We start from the raw sequence: 19,762 nt of genomic DNA, 5'->3' as shown, positions 1-19,762 counted from the left end.
AATACTTGTTTAGATTTTGTTTGTTTGTTTGGTCATTTTTGTTTCCCTTTTTCTGTTAAATATTTTTGTAGTCTTTGTAGCTCCTGTCCCAACTATTTAAAAATGTATTTCTTATACCAAATGTACGGTAAGTATTTATTTTTTGGGAAAATTAATAGTTTTTCACGTGTTATCTTTACGTTTTAAAGGACCTAATAATCCTTTTTAGGAAACAGAGTTGTACGTTGTGTCTGTGTTGTTGTAAATGGTTTATTATGGCTATGATTAAGTCATGCGTAAGTGTTGTGTGCGTTCAGCTTCGGTGTTGGCTATAATGAGTCATAGTTTAGTATTTGAGGTGTTGTGCCCCTCAAAGACTGGCCTCATTTGTGCGCCACAGAGAACAGTACACACAATCATATACCCATTCACTCCCCCCAGGAGTAGCAGTTTCATACAGGCAAGCAGAAAACTGGATTAGGAATTTTATACCAACAAGCCTCTTCTAAGCTGTACATTTTGCCTCAGTAAACTCGGTGTGCGCACATGTAATGCAGAGAATTAGGAGGAACACATCGCGTCACTCTTTGCTTGTTGCCACATTTCAGTGTCGTAGGACTAGAGTTTCACAAACTGCTTGCAAACACACTCAGATCTGACATCTTCTGTTTACTCTTCTGCTGACGGGAAGTCCTGAGGGCTTTACACTCACTGCTCCAGCCTCCATCCCCCACCACCCCAAGAACAGAGACACCAAGTCAATGTTTACCCAAGTCTCTCGCTCTTCTCAGAGACTTTCTCTTTATTCATTCTTGTCTGACTGTGTGAGTCTCCCACTGGGCATCCATTCATCAGTCATTTAGCCCAATTATGTCTCGAACGTGGCATCGTTCTGGTTGTCATTTCCCTCATTTACAAATCTGGAATTTTAATGGAATTTCATTGCACTACATTGGACTATCACTTTCTGAGCCTTCAGTTCCCTGTTTTTTGCAGTATTACTCTCAAGTCAGAGGCTTTAAAAAGTAAAGGTTAATGTCACAATGAGGCGGTGAATGCTTGTCAATAAGTAAATACTTAAGTGAAAGTCGTGCTCGCTCCCTCGCTGTCTTGCTGGTGCAGCTTTCGGCTCATGTTTATCCACTCGTTCCTTCTCTTCTTCCCGTTTCTTTAGCTGCAGGCTCCCACCGTTAAAGGCTTTGACTTTGCCAAGCTGCACCTTGGCCAGCAGAGCAAGGATGATGTCATGGTGATCCAGGAGCCTGTCCCGTCTGGCCTCGGGCCCGTCCAAGTATCCATTAAAGATGGCCTCAGCCCATCTGAGAATGGGGAGATCCCCACTCCCATTTCCAAAACGTCCGCTTCCTCCACAAAGGCGTCGCGCAGTGGTCGAAGGAGAGGAAGGTCAGTGCTGCTCGCAGAACAGGAAAGTGACAAAACATAAAGGCTTACTTTACCTAAAGCAAATAAAGAGAGGATAAGCAGTTCTAGTGAAGTTCATGATTACAGTCAGCATATTTTAGAGATACGGTCACCTTAGTGTTTTTATTTTCCACACTTGGTGAAACACTGGTAGCATTTTTTAAATTGCGTTAACATTTCTGTATAGATTTTATTACAGCTTGTTTTCCCAACTGAGGTGACTTTCTGCCTCCTTCAATTGGGGCAGTTAGCCAACCAGACAAAAAGCTTTTGACAGATCTTCTGATTAATTTATGCACCAAAGAAGGAGGAATCTTCTTTTGCTCCCTCAGACAGGTCTGTGTAACTTACAGAGGTTAAGCTGAGGAGCATTATAAATATTCATTTTACTTTGTTCTTTAAATATTTTTGCCCTGGCCCTATTTTCCTACATTTGAAATAATATCAAAGCTTAACTAAAGAATTTTCAGTTTTGATATCGACAGCTTAAATGAGTTTGTGCAACATTACCAGCCTTTCCCAGAACACTCACTCTTCTGGTTATTAGATATGTGACACCAAAACAAGTACAGCAGTTACTGCTGGATACATTTATTAACTCCTGTTACAAATGTCTTCCATTACATCAGGCTGTTTTATTGGGCAGTTGGCGCTGGTTGTTCCTCCTTGCTCGACAGCCATCCAAGACAAATTATTTAATGAATGTAATCATTCTGGCAGCGGAGATTCTTTAAGGCATTTATTTCAACAAGTTATAACCAATGTTATTATTTCTTAGAAGTCTCCTCCCAGCTTTTACCTTTCTGCAAGAGCGCAGGTTTTGATTATGCATGACAGTGCAGCATGTTCGTGCGCTCTTGGGCTTCAATTATTCATCTAAGGCTGTGTTTGTGTGTCTTTCCTGGGCAGGATCTCCTCATCAGATGGCGACTCTGTGTTAAGTGACCATTCCAGTGAGCGGGAATCAACCGAGGAGAACCTGAGAGCCCAGGCCACGCCCAGCGACAGCAAGCAGACCCGTAAGGTCCCCATCAATGTTTTAAACGGTAAGTGGCCCTGGCAACACTCAACTCGCTCCTCCAAACACGGAGAGCAAATATGAGGGGGAGGAAGAAAATGAAGGGACTTGGCTGACATAAATAGATAAAGAGAGAGCAACCACAGCTAGCATGTTTTGATTGACAGGGAGGCCAGTTTGAGATTGTAAAGGGAGGAAGAAAAGACAAAGCAGAGGAGACGTGAAGAGATTCCAGGCAAGGACATAAAACAGAGTGAAAGTAAAAGAAGCAGCTGGTAGGAATTTCTATTCAGTGGTCAAAATAAGACGAGACGGAGAGGAATTGAGGAAAAAGAAAAAAAATGCTAAAGTTACTTTATCTGACAGCTTTTTGATAGATTCAAGCCTGCAGTGCCACTCAAGAGATTACGTGCTGGACCTCGAGGCAGTCGGGCACGCAGACTGCAGCCTGACTCACACACAGAGGAACAGTCTGTGTTTTGTTATTGATAAGTCTGTGCTGATACTGTACTATGCTCTGCCCGGTGCTTTTAACCTGGTTAAGGTTAGGATTGGGTTAGGCTGACAGCAACCCCCCTTTTTTAATTTAATTTCTGCCAAATTGTCATATCCAGAGAAAATCCCAGATGCACGTATGAGACTTGGTTCATTTAGAATGTAAATAAAACAACCAAACAGTAGTATTAGCTTAATTGGGTCGGTGGATACCTGGTGGATGAAAAGAGTTTAATTGGATTCCAGATGAAACACATTCAATATTAAATAATCTGCTGCATCTTTTTTTGCTTTCTTCTTATTCAGAGCAACATCTTCCTTGCTTTTTTCCAGCTACTGAATAAAAGATCTGAAGAAATGAAAGTATCACCTATGGAAACTTGCCTTTTCCTTTCTTTTGATCTTTCCTGGTTATGTTTCTTTTCTCTCATGCATCCGTGTCAGCTGCACCTCTGTGTTGTTGTTTTTTAATATTGTTGTCAGTATGCAGCAACCACTTTGATTTTTGTTCTTACTTGATCTCTTTCACCCTAGTAAGACTCTCTTTCCTTTCTTTTGTGGTTTGCAGGCAAGAATAGAATTGGTAAGAGCTTGCCACTTTCTGTCTCTGTCTCTGTAGACCTCAGGCTTGACCTCCAGCAGCTGTCTGTGTGTTGTCTGTTAGTTCTTTGGTAGTTTTGTGCACAGTTCTCACCATCCATCACTTCTGTGCTGAGCTGTCGGTCACAGCATGGAAACAATAACTTCACAAACAAAGGCAAAAGACATTGTTTGAAACAAAGCTTAGCTTTTGGAAATAGAAATCAATGTTTTATTTTCACGTAACCCTCAAGAAATTTACTCCACACTTTTATTACAACCAATATTTTGAATATAGTGAAGTGGTAAAGAAACACGGACATGTTTCATTAGTCATCCTTATGCATTAGCTGTTTGTGTAAAATCTCTGTCCCCTAGCTTAGATCAGCATTAGCATACGGTGTGAACTCGCTGCTAACATGTCACGACCTTTGTTTTATTCCACAGGTCCTCCTCCTATGAACGATACAAATGAGCAGCTGTCTTCAGCCTCCATCTTTGAACATGTTGATCGGATATCTCGTGGCACCGACGCAAGTAGGAGACTCCCCAATAAAGTCCAGCTTATCGCCATGCAGCCTATGCCTGTCCCACCACTCCACAGTCCGCCCGTCAATGGAAAATTGTCAGACACAAACCAAATGACCAAAGAGGTTTGCTGCTCTCATTTTCTTTTTTAAGGAGATAAATAATCCAGCAGTTTAATGTTAAAGTGTCTTTTTATTAAAACTGCTGGATCAAGATTTGCTTTACTTTCGCAAGCACATTAGAAAAACGTGGGTTACAGTAAGATATCGTTTTACTGTGCTGTGCTGAAGTTTTGGGGGTTTTTTGTCATTAAACTGTTTCTTTATTTAACATTTTTAACTAAGTTTATTTAACAAAATACATTCAATAAAAACTTGAGAACAGGAAACAGATTTTTCATCCAACCACTGAAAAAAAAAAAAAAAGGTAACCACTGAACACAAACACTAAAGAAGAACAGTTTACAAAGATTAAAATGGAACTACGGGAACATTTTCATTCATAGCTGCCTCATTAGATCTTTACAGCAGAGTCTATCTGAACTCTGTGGCGCCTGATCTCCAGGGGTTTAAGTTTGACCCTGAAATCAGAAGAGGATGTTTCTCTCTCTTCAGATTTACTATGATCCTGTGATGGGAACGATTTCAGCCCTGCGTGATCACGCTGATGTTTGCAAAGAGCAGATAATGAAGTGAATGTTTTGGCACATTGGTAACAGTGAAACAGTTTATTAGTAACGTGGGATCGTTTGTGTGCGGAGTATGAACTGAGATTACCGAAGCTCACAGCTGTAGTTTCCTTCCATGTGTGTACGTTCATGCTCGTTACGATTACCTGAACATGAGAAGCTTTTGTCACAGTGTCTGCACTTGTATGGTTTCTCTCCTGTGTGGACTCGTTTGTGTGTTTTAAGGTCACCTGCAGTGGTGAAGGATGACCCACACTGAGCACAGAGGTGCTTTTTAACCCCACTGTGAAAGAGTTCATGTCGTTTTAAGTCACCTGATGTGGGGAAGCATCTCCCACATTCTTTGCAGTATTTCAGTTTGTCTCCAGTGTGTTTACGTTGATGTATTTTTAGTGCTGAAGTTAAAAAATTACCAGGCTAATTATTCCCCACAGGCCTTGCAGGAGTCTCATCTGTTCCTTTGAAAAATTTCATCTCAATGCAGAATAAAAAATACAAAACCCTGACACAAACTCTTTGGTCAGATAGTTTGAAAATGTTCTTTCTCAAAGAAGAAGTCATAGGAACAAAGTGAAATCCTCCAGAGTCTTTTGGAAGATGTAATTCACACGTGGTTGAAATTTCATTTGTGATGCTTCTGTGGTTCTTATAATTTGCCAAACGAGCTAATACTGATAATTGTAATTTGATCCTCAGATCCAGGTAGCGTTGAGGCACAAGTCAGAAATTGAGCATCATCGTAACAAGATTCGTCTTCGCGCCAAGAGGAAGGGCCACTATGACTTCCCAGCTATGGATGACATAGGCGGTCTTGGCGATGCAAAGGATCCGGATCGTATTTATCGCAAAGAACAGATGCAAATCGATAAGATCCTGGACCCGGATGCTCAGATGCCCTCCGTCTTCATGGAACCCAAGAAAAGGTTAGAGGTTATGAATTTTTGACTTTTTGGTGGAGAACTTGATTTTCTGTGCATGCTGATAATATATTTCTCTCTTTCTTCATGTGTTTCTAAGTGGTCGAGGCAGGCGCTCACCAAAGCAGAGGATGAAAGACCAGATGAATGGAGGCATGATGGAAGCAGACAAAGACCACCTCATCACTGAAGACACTGATGCTGCTTACAGAAAGTGCCCCGGGGTCAACAATGTTGCCTATGTGGTGAGTAACACAGAAGAAGTAGGAAAACCTTTCACGGACCCTGCAACCTTTCTGAGTTCTTTGCCGTCTATGTTTTCCAGTCGGACCCTGACCAAGGCCCAGGATCCCCTCACAGGAGTCCTTCCCCCACAGATGATGTCTTCCCAGCCCCCACTTCCTCTCCTCCCGGCCATGCCCCTCCCCCACCACCGTACATGCCCCCACAGCCCTCCATCGAGGAAGCACGGCAGCAGATGCACTCCCTGTTGGACGACGCCTTCGCTCTTGTGTCACCCACTTCCCAGGGCAGCACTGCTGGGATCACTCTCCCAGGGGTCAACAGCAACCCTCCTAACTCTAGCCCTCCAGGTCATGGGCCGAGACCTTGGGGTCTTTCCTACCAAGCTTTCCCCAGCGTAAGTTGCCGTCTGTGTACAAACGCTCTGGCTGGAGCATTGTCCATCCAGTCAGCTATAAATAATTCAGCTGCTATATTGCATGGAACAAGAATATGTGTTACAAATAGAAACAGTGGGAGACACAGCTTTGCATTCACTTTCTTAAGGTGTTTTGCTCTCCTGCTCAGCATGAAGCCTATTGCTTCCAGTATAATCACGTCCTCTTAGCAAAGTACTGACTTAAGTATTCCTCCATCTGTTGCAAGGTGCAACCTTAGCCCCCCCCTGCCCACCCCCACTGGCTATGTAGAGCTCCTAAGACCCTTCAGTGATATAGCCATCACCCACGTAATCTTTATTAATTCCTGTTGGTATAGGCTACTTTCAAAGAAACTGCTTGGAAGGCTTTACAAAGCGAGGCCAGTTTATGCAGTGCCAACCTCTGTTATTAACACTTAGCTACGGCAGCATAATACTATTCATGTACAATTATCCCTGGCTTTGAAATCCATGAGAGGTAGAGGGCTTAGCTGAAATTAAGGTTGTTTGTGTAAGAAGAAGAAAATCGAATCGGTACTTTACAAGTGCAAAAATCTACTCTAAACAAAAACAAAATAGAAGCATTGTATGGCTGTTCTATGGTCCAGATCTAAATGTGTCACTTCATTCATTCATTCCCTGGAAGTGCAACCTTAAAGATTTAATCCCAGACCTTCTTGACTGCAGAGAATACATTTTCACTCCCTGAATACACTTTTTAAATGCTTTCTTATCTTTCATGCTGCTTTACAGCTGTTAATAACAATACTTTGTCCTCTATCCAACACGGGTGCTCACCCCAGAAGAGTGAAAGAAACGCTGAGCAGTGCAGCCATAAAAAGCCCTTTGATGGTGCTTTTATATGCTATTAAAAATATGGATATCCAACGAAACTTTGCTTGGTAAAAATAACAATGTTCACTATGTAAAATAACCACCAACAGTACAGTAAATTGTAACACACACAGCAGGACTGTGATCTCATAAGAATAACTGCATCAACTAAAAATCGCTTTTGCATTTCTTTTCCAATATTTGTATCGCTACACCCTGATGCTTCGTAAAAACAGTTCACTGTTTATACCTGAGACCTCTGTCATCACTGGTACTTGATCATTGTCACTTAAACACAGCACATCTCTGTTGGTCTTCCCCAGAGATTCCCTGAGATGTCCTCTGCTGCAGTGCAAGGCATGGCAACAAGGTCAGTAAAGCAGCTGAAAATAGAGTCGCTTTCCACATGTTCTTCATACCCCAAGAGGTATTTCCTATTTATAATTACAGGTGAACTTTCACCCGTGTGGACATTTTCTTTAGTTTACATTTATAGAGTTGAGCCTCATGAATACTGAAAAAGAGTCCTCTTTATTTTATTGTTTCAATGGATCAGGTCTGAACAGCTGCCTCTTAATAGACTCTGAAAAGGCTGCACGTGTACACACATGTAGAGTATCAGCTGTCAACCATTTGTGTTTTCCACTATTTGGTACCAAATTGTGAAATGCTTGACTATCAGGTTATTGATTGCACCATATAGGAAGGACTCCCTGTGATTAGAAATGTAAAGCGTGCTAAAAAAGTAGCACAAATACACACACAGTATGAAATGTCTCCATGTTCAGTAACAGTGCAAAAAAGGGGAAAAATCATCATCTGCTATTAGTCAAATTGTTTACTTTAAACTGACCCAGAATTCAGCTATTGGTGCGTCCTTATGTTTTCTTAAATCATAAATGAGTTTTTTGGTCTGTGTTTCAGGCAGGGCCTTGGCTCGAGCTACCTGCCACCAGGAGAAACAGCAGGGCACGGTGAGCAGCTCCAGCCAGACAGCCTGTACTCCAGCAGGGGCCTCTACGCTGATGAACTGCCCTCATCTGCCAGACCGCGTCCAGTGGGAGGAACCACAGGTACACAAGGAAGTTCGATAGCATCACACAAATGCAACATTAACACAACAATATTTTATGTTCAGGCTGTTGCTCTGTCCCCCCAAACAAAGCTCATGGTGTCCATTCATTTCTGCATCTCGTTTTCAACTTTTTTGCAGATTTTTTTTTTTTAAAATAGGAAAAAAGGAAACTCACATCTTAAGCAATCATGCTTAAAGATAGACATGTATGTTCTTTATCTCAGTGTTTAATCTCCGTCTCAGTCTTTATGCTATATTTAATCCATCTAAATGTAAATACTCCCACTGTCAGTTACAGCTAAACAACAAAATGAACCATTAGCACAAATATGTCCTTTTTTTATTCTTAGAGCTATACACTATTTATCTCTGACTTTGTTTAACAATAAACTGCTGAGAATATGTAACACTGACAGAAATAACTAGTGCAAACGTGAAAGGTTTTGCACTAGCTGTCACTACAGAGGAATAACTCTTGCATTTAAAATATGCCCTTTCTGAACTGGCTGAGTGCGGCGCGTGCGATTAAAGCCATTTGTTGCAGCAGGAATGGGGTGTGTCAGCAAAACGTACAGATGATTCAGGTTGCCAATATTTTCTGCAATGATTGAAGAACATCTGTGATAGACGTGCAACCAGTCCAGGGTGCACGCTCACTCTCACCCAAAAACAGCTTGGCTAATCTGAGGACAGACAGTCAGGCAGCTGCCAATAACTTTGTAACTTCACTTACAGTGGGTATAAATTTGCATGCAGCTGACAAATTTTCAGACGCTGATGCCGAGTAAAGACAGTTTCATATATTCTCTGCTTAGATGAGAGAGCATAAAAGAATACTGCAGTGATCCCGAGCAGTTTTGAGTAGGAATGGAAGATACAGTAAGGTTTAAGGTTGGGCAAGAAGCTGGCATGATTAAGGTTGGGTCTTTAGGAAATTAGTGCCAGTAAGTATAATGTGTTTATTTATTTTTTTAGGTGCCCAGCTCCATCATCTTGCACAAGTGGGTCTGTCCAGTCGGATGAATGGTTTCCCAGCAGGAGTCAGGGCTGCTCCGGGCCAGAATGGAGGCTTAGGCTGGAACCACTATCATGATGACAATTTCTCCAGAGCAGAAGCTGAAAAAGATGCAGTGAGTGAATTGCACATTTTTATTTTTTCATTAACAAGTTCATTTAATTTCATTGAAACCTGAAACTAAATGAAATCCCAAACTTTTCATTTAATCATCAAATTATTAAAAACAAACGCACAGTAACTCGATCCTAACAGGAAGCCAACTGTATTGCTTTTGAGAAACACCCACAGTTTCAGTTTGGTTTTCTTCTAATTTTCTGGTGTTCTTCTGTTTTTGTTACTTGATATTTTTTATCTTATCTATTCTCTTCTTTTTTATCACCTCCCCCTGTTGTTCCGTTTGCCCTTTCTGTCCTGCCTGCTATTTATGGACCCCCTGACTGCTCGTCCTCCTCTATCTTCCAGATTCACCGGAGTGGTATCAGGGAGCCCACGGCCCCCCCGACCCATCTAGATGGTGTGGGTTATCTGACAGCCCCCCCACCTCTGGATACTTCTCCTCCCACTCATTCCTCTGCCTCCTTGATCAAGGCCATCCGGGAGGAGCTTCTGCGGCTCTCGCAGAAGCAGGCGGCTGTGCCCAGCTACCACAGCTGAAGTCCTGGCTTCTAGTGTCCTGCTCTAACCAGTCATGTCACTGACCCTGCCTGCTTGCTTCACCTAATCTGACAGTGCTTCCCATGGAAGTCCATTAAGCTGTACAGCAGAGAGATAGTCCTGCTAAAGTAGAGAGGTTTGCTCCTGAGAAACTGCATAACAGGATGGCTGATAGAGACTGAGATCAGCTGCAGTAGAGTACAGCTGACCAGAGATGACGTGAAACCAACGCGTGAACTCGACATGCCCGTGTTTCTTTCCTGTTCTTTACCGTGGACCAGGGAGCGCTAATGTCACGTACTGTGGACGTCGGACTTGATTTTGCTGCATTTCCTCAGACTCTGTGTCATAGTTTCAACTTTATGTCGCCTTCACAAACAGAAATACAGTGTCAGACTGAAGTCACAATGTCTTTTTACATCACATAACCTGATGTATTTCTTCTTTTTGATGCAGACCCCTAACTTCCTTTCCACCATCAGGTGCTTCCTGTCTTCTGCCATGATGAGCCATGTTATGCCTTGACACTGTGATACAGTTCACGTGACCATACCTGCTGTTAGAGCCTACAGTAAGACCATAGTTCACAGCCAGCAACCCAGTTCAGACAGCAGGCAAAAAAAGGGGCATCCATACATAGTAATAACACTCATTAATGCTACCTATTCTGTCCTTACTTACTACAGTAAAACAGTGTTCGACCTCTCGGCTTACAATATATACTTTTTCATGTTAAAGTGCTGTTGTTGTTTTTTTAAATTCGTGTTGAGAAGCTACTTGATGGTTAAGCAAACAGGAGAAGAAATCAGCCTTTAAGCAGATCAAACAGTTTCTGAGCAAGTTTTAAAGACGCAGGCACAGATGTGGTACAAATAATAAAAGGTGACATACTTGATGATTATGGTCAATATTTAATGTATGTATTCATTATGTGGTTATTTGATGCACTGTATGCAGACGACTTGGTACGGCTCAGGTTTTTCATTAAGAGATTCCTTACGGACAAATCCGTAAAAAGACACTTTAGAAGGTCACATGGAAGAAGTGTAAATTAGGGAAAGTCACAGACACCAGTGTTCTGTTTGAGCTCATTTCTGTGTTGAATACACATGGATGTCTTTTTCATGCAGTATTGGACGTTTGATTTGCCTTTTTGTTAGCACAGGAAGGGAAGACGTGTACTGTATTTCATTAAGAGTTTACTTCAACTACTCATTTTTACATGCTTTTTAAATAGATTTGGATCATTTAATTGTGTTCACCTGGCTCTTAGTCATCATGCTGGTTAGAAGTCATTCCAGGTCTTTTCCACAGGATGTGGTGCGATGTTTCGGAGGCCTAAAATTTTAATTCATTCGATTAAAATAAAAGAGGAACTGTGGGGTTTTTATAGCAGGACTTGAAGATGTGTTTTTGCAGTTTGTGCCAGGATCATATGGCAAATTCGAAATGTTCCCTGCACAAGCCTCGACTTCCAGGTGATTTTACTGATGTGGCCACGGTGTCCTTCTCATGCCATGTTTCCTTTCCATGTGACGTGCCTTTTGGACTCACCTGAATTGATTAAGCACCAGACTGTCTACTGTTACGCTCCCAATTCTAACACAGAATTATTTAAAAGCATCATTATTCCAACATGGCTGTTTGTCAGTGGATGTAAGGGCAGTTGAACTGTAAACGAATCGATGGAACATCAGGTAACAGTGACACTGTAGCTTTGTTGTCCATTACATGTTCATGGTTTATCCATCTCACACTGTACGCCTCCATCTGCTGGTCCTGTACTGTAACTACATCCTTGTGTTCATCCTCAGTTGCTTTTTGTTGTTGTTGTTGTTTATTTCCAGTCCTTTTCTACGTGTTCTGCTATGTAAAAATGATCCGTTGGCTGGCCCAACTTTCCATTTGCATGTTTAATTGTTGTATTTCTTTGGCTTGGTTTTGAGCATGCTATTTCAGAATTTGTGAAATACAAAGTAAGCTGTAACTTGAGCTGCCTTTTAATTAATGTACATTGCCAGAGTGAAAATTACTTCAGATTTTATTTTGCTTTGGTTTCATTTGAGCAATCATAACATCTGACGTCATTCATCCAAAACGTCACATGCTTACAGGTGTTGTAGTTACACCAGAAAACCACAGGGTGTCAGCACATCACAGGAAAACTAGCTGCACTAAAAGGACAAATCGCGCTCCCGCGCTGCACATGACGTAACCAGTTCCCATGGATGATTCTAGGCGTCTCTGAAAGCAGGTCAGTCGGTGGGCTCTTTACGTCTTTTTGAATTGTGAACATGCAACAGATGTTTATCATACAGCAGAGTCTGTTTGGATCAGTGATGCTTCCACTAGCCTTTGGGTGAGATGAATTTTTCTAACCACCAATATCTGGAAAATATGAACATACAAATACACACCAATTAAATGAATCAATCGAGATGCGCCGGTGACTGTTACACGTTTATATTTCTCTTAAAATAACCTCCAGCTCCTCGTTCACTGACTCGTATCCCCATCACAGCTTCTAAAGCCAGTGAGTGAGGCATCTAAATGTTCCGTAAATCTCCTGATCTGTCTCTACAGGGGTTGACTTTGCACAACTCAGCAAGTATTTGACAGCACACTCCTGAGTGGTCAATATTCACAGTCCATGCGCACATTTGGTTATTTTTATGGCTCCAAAACGGCAGCAAATTCATCTGGTCTTAGTTTTGAGAAGTAAACCCTAATAAGGGATTTGATGACTTATAGTCATCGACTTTAAGTCGTTCATTTATTGTGTTTCGATTTTGTTTCCGATCTCCTCTATACACAGGAGTCATGCTGTGGCAAGACATGAATTCATTTTTCCTTAATAATCCGTCTTTTTAATTTCACGATGCTGCTAGTTTGAGTTATATCTCGGGCATGATGAAAGAACACACAATGTTTGCTGCAGAGTATCCCAGGCTTGCTGCCTCTTGCCCGGTATCTAAACCGTCCCCCACCTCTCCCCACCTTCCCTACGGTAATCCTGCCTGTGTGTTGTCCCTGAGCGCATCCTGGACACACACAACAAAAACACACCCAGGAGTTAATCTGGATCATGATGGTAATTACTGCCTGTGCGTCCAGCCTGTAGGAGGGTATTGTCCACTAAGGGAGGACTCAAACAGTCGGTTCTGCCTACTGACCTTGGAGAAAACTGCGAGGGAGGTAGGCAGGGGAGGGAGGAGAGAAACAGGGAGAAGGAGGTAGCTGACTGAGTTTCAGCACTGCAGATCTTCCTGTCTGCCTTCAGCCGCTCTTTCTCTCAGTTTGCTGGTGAAAGACAAAAAGCATTGAGAGGAGGGAGGAGGAGAATTGTGAAAGTCTTTTTACTGATGATGGACGAGGATTTCTTTCTTTTTAACTAATCTTTAAAGCCCCTGTGAGTATTGCCTGTTATCTGCTTGTCATTCAATCTGCTCTTTGCTGCACATGTGTATTCTTTGACTGTAATAAGAGTCACATCTCGGGAATGTACTGATGTTACTAGACGGGTTTCTCAACCAGAGTCCCACAGACGAGGTGTCTTCCCACATTGTTTGTTTTTGTAACCAAGGTAGATGTTTGGGTTTTCCTGAATAGGGTGCAGTTGCAGACATTTGTGTGCTCTGTGTGTGTGTGTCAGAAAATGACATTCCTGCAGTTTCGTGACAGTGAATGTTGTTGACACAGCCTACGATGAGCCCTCACAGCTGTTAGCTTTGTTGCAGTGGCGCTGCTGTGGGAGGTTGTGGTCCTCGCCCTCCTTGTTTACAAGCATGGTTTCTTCTTATGCAATTCTCTGCATGCTGCACTATTACATACCATTAGAGCTGCTGCTGCTGCCTACAGTATGAATCAATGGCAGCACGAATAGTTGACTGACACTGCAGACATCTTCTGCGGTACCCAGCTAAGGGCCAGCTGGCACTGATGTCATAGAAGGATGCCACTGTGTTCACTTTTAGCATTGGCTGCGCATATGAATTTTGCATGAAACTGACTGGCTTCATTTGTCTCAAATACCACGCACATTCTTTTCCTGGATTTTCAATCACGTTTTTATTACCAGAAATGCCTTCAACCTTATTGTGTGGTCTAAAACCTACATTTCCCTTCTCTCCACCCCTTTTATCTCCTTTTTATCTCTACCAACCAGTGCAGGTTATCTTTGCTCTGTCATCTCTGCCTGTCTTCTCTGCATAACAGTGAGGTGAGGGTATCAGGGGGATTTCTGAGCTAGCGATGCAGAAACAGCAGCGATAAGAGAAAGTTTAGATTTTCTGCACGTGTGTGTGTGACATGAGCATCATCTGACGTAATGGAGGAAAGGCATGGATCTCCAGGAGGATCTGTTTTCATAACAAATGAGCATTTATCTCTCTCTCTGTGTGTGTGAGAGAGAGATAAGCAAGGTTAGAGAGGGGTACAGAAAGAAAGTGCCAGTAGCTAGTGCTGCCCTACTTTCAACTGCATGACACATATTTTATCCAAGTTTAGAAGCAAAAGCGTCTGCATGCATTAGGTCACCATTGTACCGCCTCGTGTCAGGTCAGGTAACTCTTGCTGACATCACCTCTGGTCGCCGGCGGACGATCGCTGTCCTCAAGGTCACAGTGCAGGTTATCTGTTTCTCTGTCACCCCCTCTCCACCAGGCTGTACTGTATCAGAAGACACAGTGTCACATTGTGCGCTGCCGCTGTGCTGAGTAGGAGGCAGCACTCATATGATGTTCTAGGGAGAGGTGAATAGCTGTCATTCATGAGAGGGTGCCCGTTTGCTCGGCAGCTGACTTCAGACACTGATCCTGCCTGTCAGCTGCTGGCGGGTGTCTTCCACAGACCTAACTGTTGTGTCCGTTGCACTAGTAGCTGACACATTAAACATGTTTGTTGTTCTTTATAGCAGACAAGGAAACACAGCACAGGTTTTGGAGTCCAGAGAATACAGGTCATATTTGAAGAAGCCTTTTATTAGGAAAGCAGTTGCAGAAAATAAGGATCCTTTTACAAACTCCTAACTAATTTTGGCTCAGAAACCCTTCTTGCAAACGCATTGTAGTGCATGTTGTTAGGTAGCTGTGGTATTTTGTTAAACTTTACAAAGATATCCGGTACGCCACAGCTGATCCTCTGACAGCATTAATCCCTATTAGCAGGCACTGGATCTCTCTGCACTGCTGTCCTTCAGACCACATCCTCTGGATGTTTTCAGGACAGTTTGCACCACCAGCAGCAGCAGCTCCGCCAAGACCAGCCCGGCAGCTATTAGTGTGTATGCGGAAGAGTAGAATGAGACCACAAACAACGTTGTCCCGCTTTTAACTTTCCCTCACTCTATATATCGAGACGAACTATAAAGATGGAGCGAACAACGGAGATGCTGATGGAATGAAAAGAACCAAAACGCTGGTTATGTGTTTCTTTGTACTTAAATGCACACGCACAGTCCTTTTACCTCTTTCAGAGGAGCCTTAGACTTTGTGTTCTGGTTGCATGCTGTCTGGACAATAATCAGCAGGTAATCCCTTTAAGCCATTATTTCTCTAATTGCTTTGTCTTGGTCAGCAGATGGACACCGCGGGGATGTTGTTTTGTCCTGTCTGCTTTCTCTTTAGTGAATCATAGCTGAGTACAGAAATAACCTCTGCGGTCTTGTTTGCTCGACTGCATATTCATTTGCTTATGAAACAAGATTAAAATGATTATTTGCTCTTGTATCAGTATAGTCCCTGTGGGCAGAGAACACAGTATACGAAACAGCAATGTGGAAAGTCTTTAACTGTGCAATAACCTCACAACTTTCTTCACTGTCTAATAGCATCCATTTAACAACTAATGATAACTAATGATTCGATCTTGAAGTTGATCAATCATGTACCACAGGACTTCAAGCTGGCAATAATGAAACCACTACTTCACTTCAGCATCACTTGACCGAGTTATCTTAGCTAACTACAGCCAATCTCCAACCTTCCTTTTATCTCAGTTATTCTTGAGTGTGCTGCTCATCCTCCACATTGAAAGGAGCCAGTTGAGGTGGTTCTGGCATCTGACTAGGACGCCTCCTAGATGAGGTATTCCGGGCATGTCGTACTCGGAAGAGGCCCCAGGGGAGACTCAGGACTCACTGGAGAGAACACATCTTTCAGCTGGCTTGGGAACATCTCGGTGTCCCCTCAGATGAGCTGGAGGAGGTGGCTGGGGTGAGGGAAGTGTGGGCTTCTCTGCCGCCGTGACTCAAACCGTGACAAGCGGCAGAAAATGGATAGATGCAGGAATGTCTTAAATACATACAGTGTATATATATGGATGACCTCTAATTTCCTCCTTCCAAATTTTTATAAAACTGGGGTCATTGTACGTACAGTGAAACATAAATCCTGAACCTGGCGACTCTGAGTTAAAAGTAAAAGTCAGGAAACCACAAGTAAAGCCTTTTCTCAGGAGAAAATAATAAGCAATCCACATCTAAAGTTTTCTTTGGGCAACATTTAGGCTGGACTGATAGATGATGACTTTATGGTCATGCTAGCTCATGTAACATTACAGCCAGTGGTATAAGTGATCCATAAATGTCCCAAGTAGCCCAGATTAGGCTGGAGTGAGAGTGGCTTTTAAACATGGTGAGCTCTGTCCAATTTTACATGTCAATGCTGTGTGTGGCTGCCTAGTAAAGATGACATAAAATGACGAGAACAATAAAAAATGTGAAATTAGTGCAACTTTCATGCACTGTTTTATTTTTCCTGCTGTTGAAAATAGTAGGATAACAACATGTTAGCACAAATTGCCCCAGGTAGGACCGGGCTGTGCATATTTATCTCGGTGTGTTACGTCATTGTCTACACACAAATCTTGCGAGTACAGATGAGCCCGCTAGGGGTGATGGTGGGAGACTCACAGCAAAGGGCACCTGGAGGAGTTACACAGGCCACAGGGTCAGAGTTTTATAAATAGAAGCAACACACATTGAGACGTGAGATTCATGCCCACAAACACATGCTCAGGGAGGAGTAGAAAGTGGCTTTGGTCTTGGCTGCAGCTGTCCCTCCGGCTCTTCTTTCCAATTTCACTGGAATCAACTTTCAGACAGATGGATCTTTGAAAACGTTTCATTAAAGTGAATAAATACTGATATTGCTATTGAGAGAACACCTTAGCCAGCAGTTTTGCTACTAAAGTGACAGTCTTCATATACTGTTTAAAAAACGGTAACATTACATTTAGGAATTGCAGGTATACAGAAAAAAGTTAAGGTCAATAGAAATAGGCTTGGACATTTAAAACCGTAGCATATGAGAAACATGGATGCATAGAATTTATTTAAACATGACTCTACAGTCTTATTTCAGCGAGGGGGGTGTAAGTGCTCCGAACAGCACATTGACAGGCGAGTACAAGAACTCAAAGTCGTATATTTTAGCTAATTTATGCTGGCAGATTGTCCTCATATTCATTGCCCAAAGCTTGTATTTACAGTGATGTTTCTCTTTTTTAAAAACAGGCCTGTTATTTTGTGGCCTTCAAAGATTTGTCTCTATAGTGTCACTTTTTTAAGATTAAATCGCTGCCATCTGATGTATGTCCACATTACACTCAGGCGTGTCTGACTCTTCATCTGCGTTTCTTGATCACAACAGCACTAAACAAACACTCCTGTATCCTAGTAACCATCCAGAGTGATACAGTGGACTGGTAGACTCCTGCATTAACCTGTCAACGGGCCATTGCTGTTGTGAAATTGTGGGCTGTAGAGAGCGGAGTCCCAGCTAGCTTAAAGAAGTCTGACAGAGTAGGGATTCCAGCTGGGTTGTAACGCAGGTTCAACCCTTGAAGGGTGGACAGAAAAGCAGTCCCTCCTGCTCTCTAACACAGGAGTTGGAGAGCAGGAGGGATTGTGCAAAGACATGCCTTTTTCATAATCCTCATCTCTGTGATCCCAGGAACTGGCTGAGCTCTGGCTAACCTGCTAGATGAACTGTGGGAATCTTCTTTTACACCACATGTATTATGTGTAAAATCCTATTCAGTGTGGTTGGATACTCAGGGTGTGGCTGCGGTCTATTTTTATCTAGCCTTTGGTAGATATTTTCCGTAGCAGTGGGAGGGTACGTTCAATTCAGGCTACAGAACTGACTCTTACCTGCTTCTCCTTGTCTCGCACGGGCCCTTCTGTCATAACAGGCTGTCACATTACCTGACTGGAACCTGCCTGCGTCCACATCTGTCTAAGGCTTCATGCCTGTCTCTCTATAGGTTAGAGAGGAAGATCAGATATAATATCACTGATTTAGGAAGACCCACACGGCTACAGCTTCTGTGAAGACAGCCAGAGACAAGCTGCTGACAGGGAAACCATCCAAGAGCACACAGTTACCACAGTAACCAGTTAACTGACACCAAAGAAAGGCTGACTACACGATTTCGAGTTACCCAACATGCTGCTCCACACCCTCACTGGATGAGAAAATTATGGGATGCCCACACTGGCTGAAATGACTGTTGTTCCTTTCGGTGACATCCAGCTTGTATACATGGCACATCGACTGTTATTATGCTCTTGTGCATTAAATCTAGCAGCATGCCAGTGTTGCATATGTTTGGTATGCTTAACTTATTAACATCAATGTAATTTTGTTTTCCGCACTGACTTCAAATGTGGAAATAACTCTGTGGAATTGCTCTTTTTACTCAGGTGGAGTTTGTTTAAGAGAACAGACATTTCCCTTTCTTTAATAACGATGAGCTCATTGAGATGAGGGGGGATAAAAGAGAAAAAGCAAAGACTGGGGTCAGAGATCAGAGCTGATGTCAGGATGAGAGCTGCAGGCCAAATGTGATTCACTCATATGCGTGCACAAGCATACAGAGTGTAGCAGGAATCTGACAGACCACGGAGAAATGAGCTGCAAAGCTTGGCATTATGCATGTGGATACCAGCACAATTCCCACCTACTACTTCATTAAACATTCTTTTCCATCAGTTTCTCTTAATTTAGCTGTATATTTGTGTTATTTCAAAATAAAAGCATTGTATATGAATACCAAATACCAGTAGCTAACCCACTTGAAAACTAGAAACCTCTTTTCTCAGCTTCACTCGTCTTTGTAGTGGAGTTCAAATGAGTCATCATTGAAATAACCATCATTATGACTCATTGTTTGCTTTATCTTCATGCCAACAATCATATCCGAGGGCAGGGCTTCATATATTTCAGCTTAAATTGATCTTAATTTATATTTTGGAAAAAAGGTACTTTGTTATTCTTATGTGATTTTTGCCATTCATCTGGAAAATATTCTGTTTTTAAATGTGTTGTTGCCAGGATGCAATCAGAATTCATTATGACCCAAACTTGCCTTTTGCACTGAAGATGACAAGCATGTCGTCATCATCTCATGTTTTGGAGAGAGTAAAGACTAAAAAGGGCCCTGCACCCTTATGAAGATTCAAAGGGCCTTACTGCTTTGTAGTTTCTCTAAGCCAGCATTTAACCACCATGCATAAAGAAACCTTGCAGTAATCCAAATATGCTAAAGCCTACTAAGGCTGTCAAGCTATTATTTCATACCTTCATGTCTTGTGAAGTCCACAGAACCTCATCAGGCTGAAAAGAAGAAAACAGGAAATGAAATCCATCACATGAGGCCTCTTCAGTGAGGTCTTTCCCTGAGCTCTGGGATTGCTCAAGATTGCTGGACTTTGTCATCTACCTTCTTGTAAATGAAAGGTTGCATTCTTTACTGATGTGTTCTTCATTTCCTCAGATAGATATATCAGACTGTGATAATCCAAGCAGCTTGTCTGCATATGTGCATTTAACTGAGATCAAATATAGGTGGTTTTGAGTGAATTTGTGGATATAACAGTATTTACTTCTTCTA

The 19,762-nt window shown here is 42.3% G+C and overlaps 2 protein-coding genes across 4 annotated transcripts in view; both read left to right on the top strand.

The window, feature by feature from the left end:
- The window catches only part of LOC146664523 (UPF0606 protein KIAA1549), a 38,082-nt gene extending 26,170 nt beyond the window's left edge, over positions 1 to 11,912 (top strand). For both annotated transcript variants that reach the window (XM_085411675.1, XM_085411676.1), the window contains 10 exons: positions 1,154 to 1,383; positions 2,311 to 2,447; positions 3,941 to 4,146; positions 5,406 to 5,632; positions 5,727 to 5,871; positions 5,952 to 6,266; positions 7,445 to 7,491; positions 8,046 to 8,194; positions 9,172 to 9,326; positions 9,677 to 11,912. In XM_085411675.1, the coding sequence (XP_085267801.1) occupies positions 1,154 to 1,383; positions 2,311 to 2,447; positions 3,941 to 4,146; positions 5,406 to 5,632; positions 5,727 to 5,871; positions 5,952 to 6,266; positions 7,445 to 7,491; positions 8,046 to 8,194; positions 9,172 to 9,326; positions 9,677 to 9,868 (1,803 nt within the window). In that variant the 3' untranslated portion in view covers positions 9,869 to 11,912. The remainder of the gene's footprint in view (positions 1 to 1,153; positions 1,384 to 2,310; positions 2,448 to 3,940; positions 4,147 to 5,405; positions 5,633 to 5,726; positions 5,872 to 5,951; positions 6,267 to 7,444; positions 7,492 to 8,045; positions 8,195 to 9,171; positions 9,327 to 9,676) is intronic.
- Positions 11,913 to 13,071: 1,159 nt separating this feature from the next.
- mical3a (microtubule associated monooxygenase, calponin and LIM domain containing 3a) overlaps positions 13,072 to 19,762 on the top strand; it is a 77,486-nt gene continuing 70,795 nt past the window's right edge. For both annotated transcript variants that reach the window (XM_085411648.1, XM_085411647.1), the window contains exon 1: positions 13,072 to 13,277. The gene's annotated coding sequence lies outside the window, so the exon portion shown is untranslated. The remainder of the gene's footprint in view (positions 13,278 to 19,762) is intronic.

This window comes from Rhamphochromis longiceps, linkage group LG7 (genome assembly GCF_057381845.1).
Source record: "Rhamphochromis longiceps isolate RC_006_pf linkage group LG7, R_longiceps_female_GT1.1, whole genome shotgun sequence".
NCBI lineage: Eukaryota > Metazoa > Chordata > Actinopteri > Cichliformes > Cichlidae > Rhamphochromis > Rhamphochromis longiceps.
This window is presented reverse-complemented; position numbering and strand designations above follow the sequence as displayed.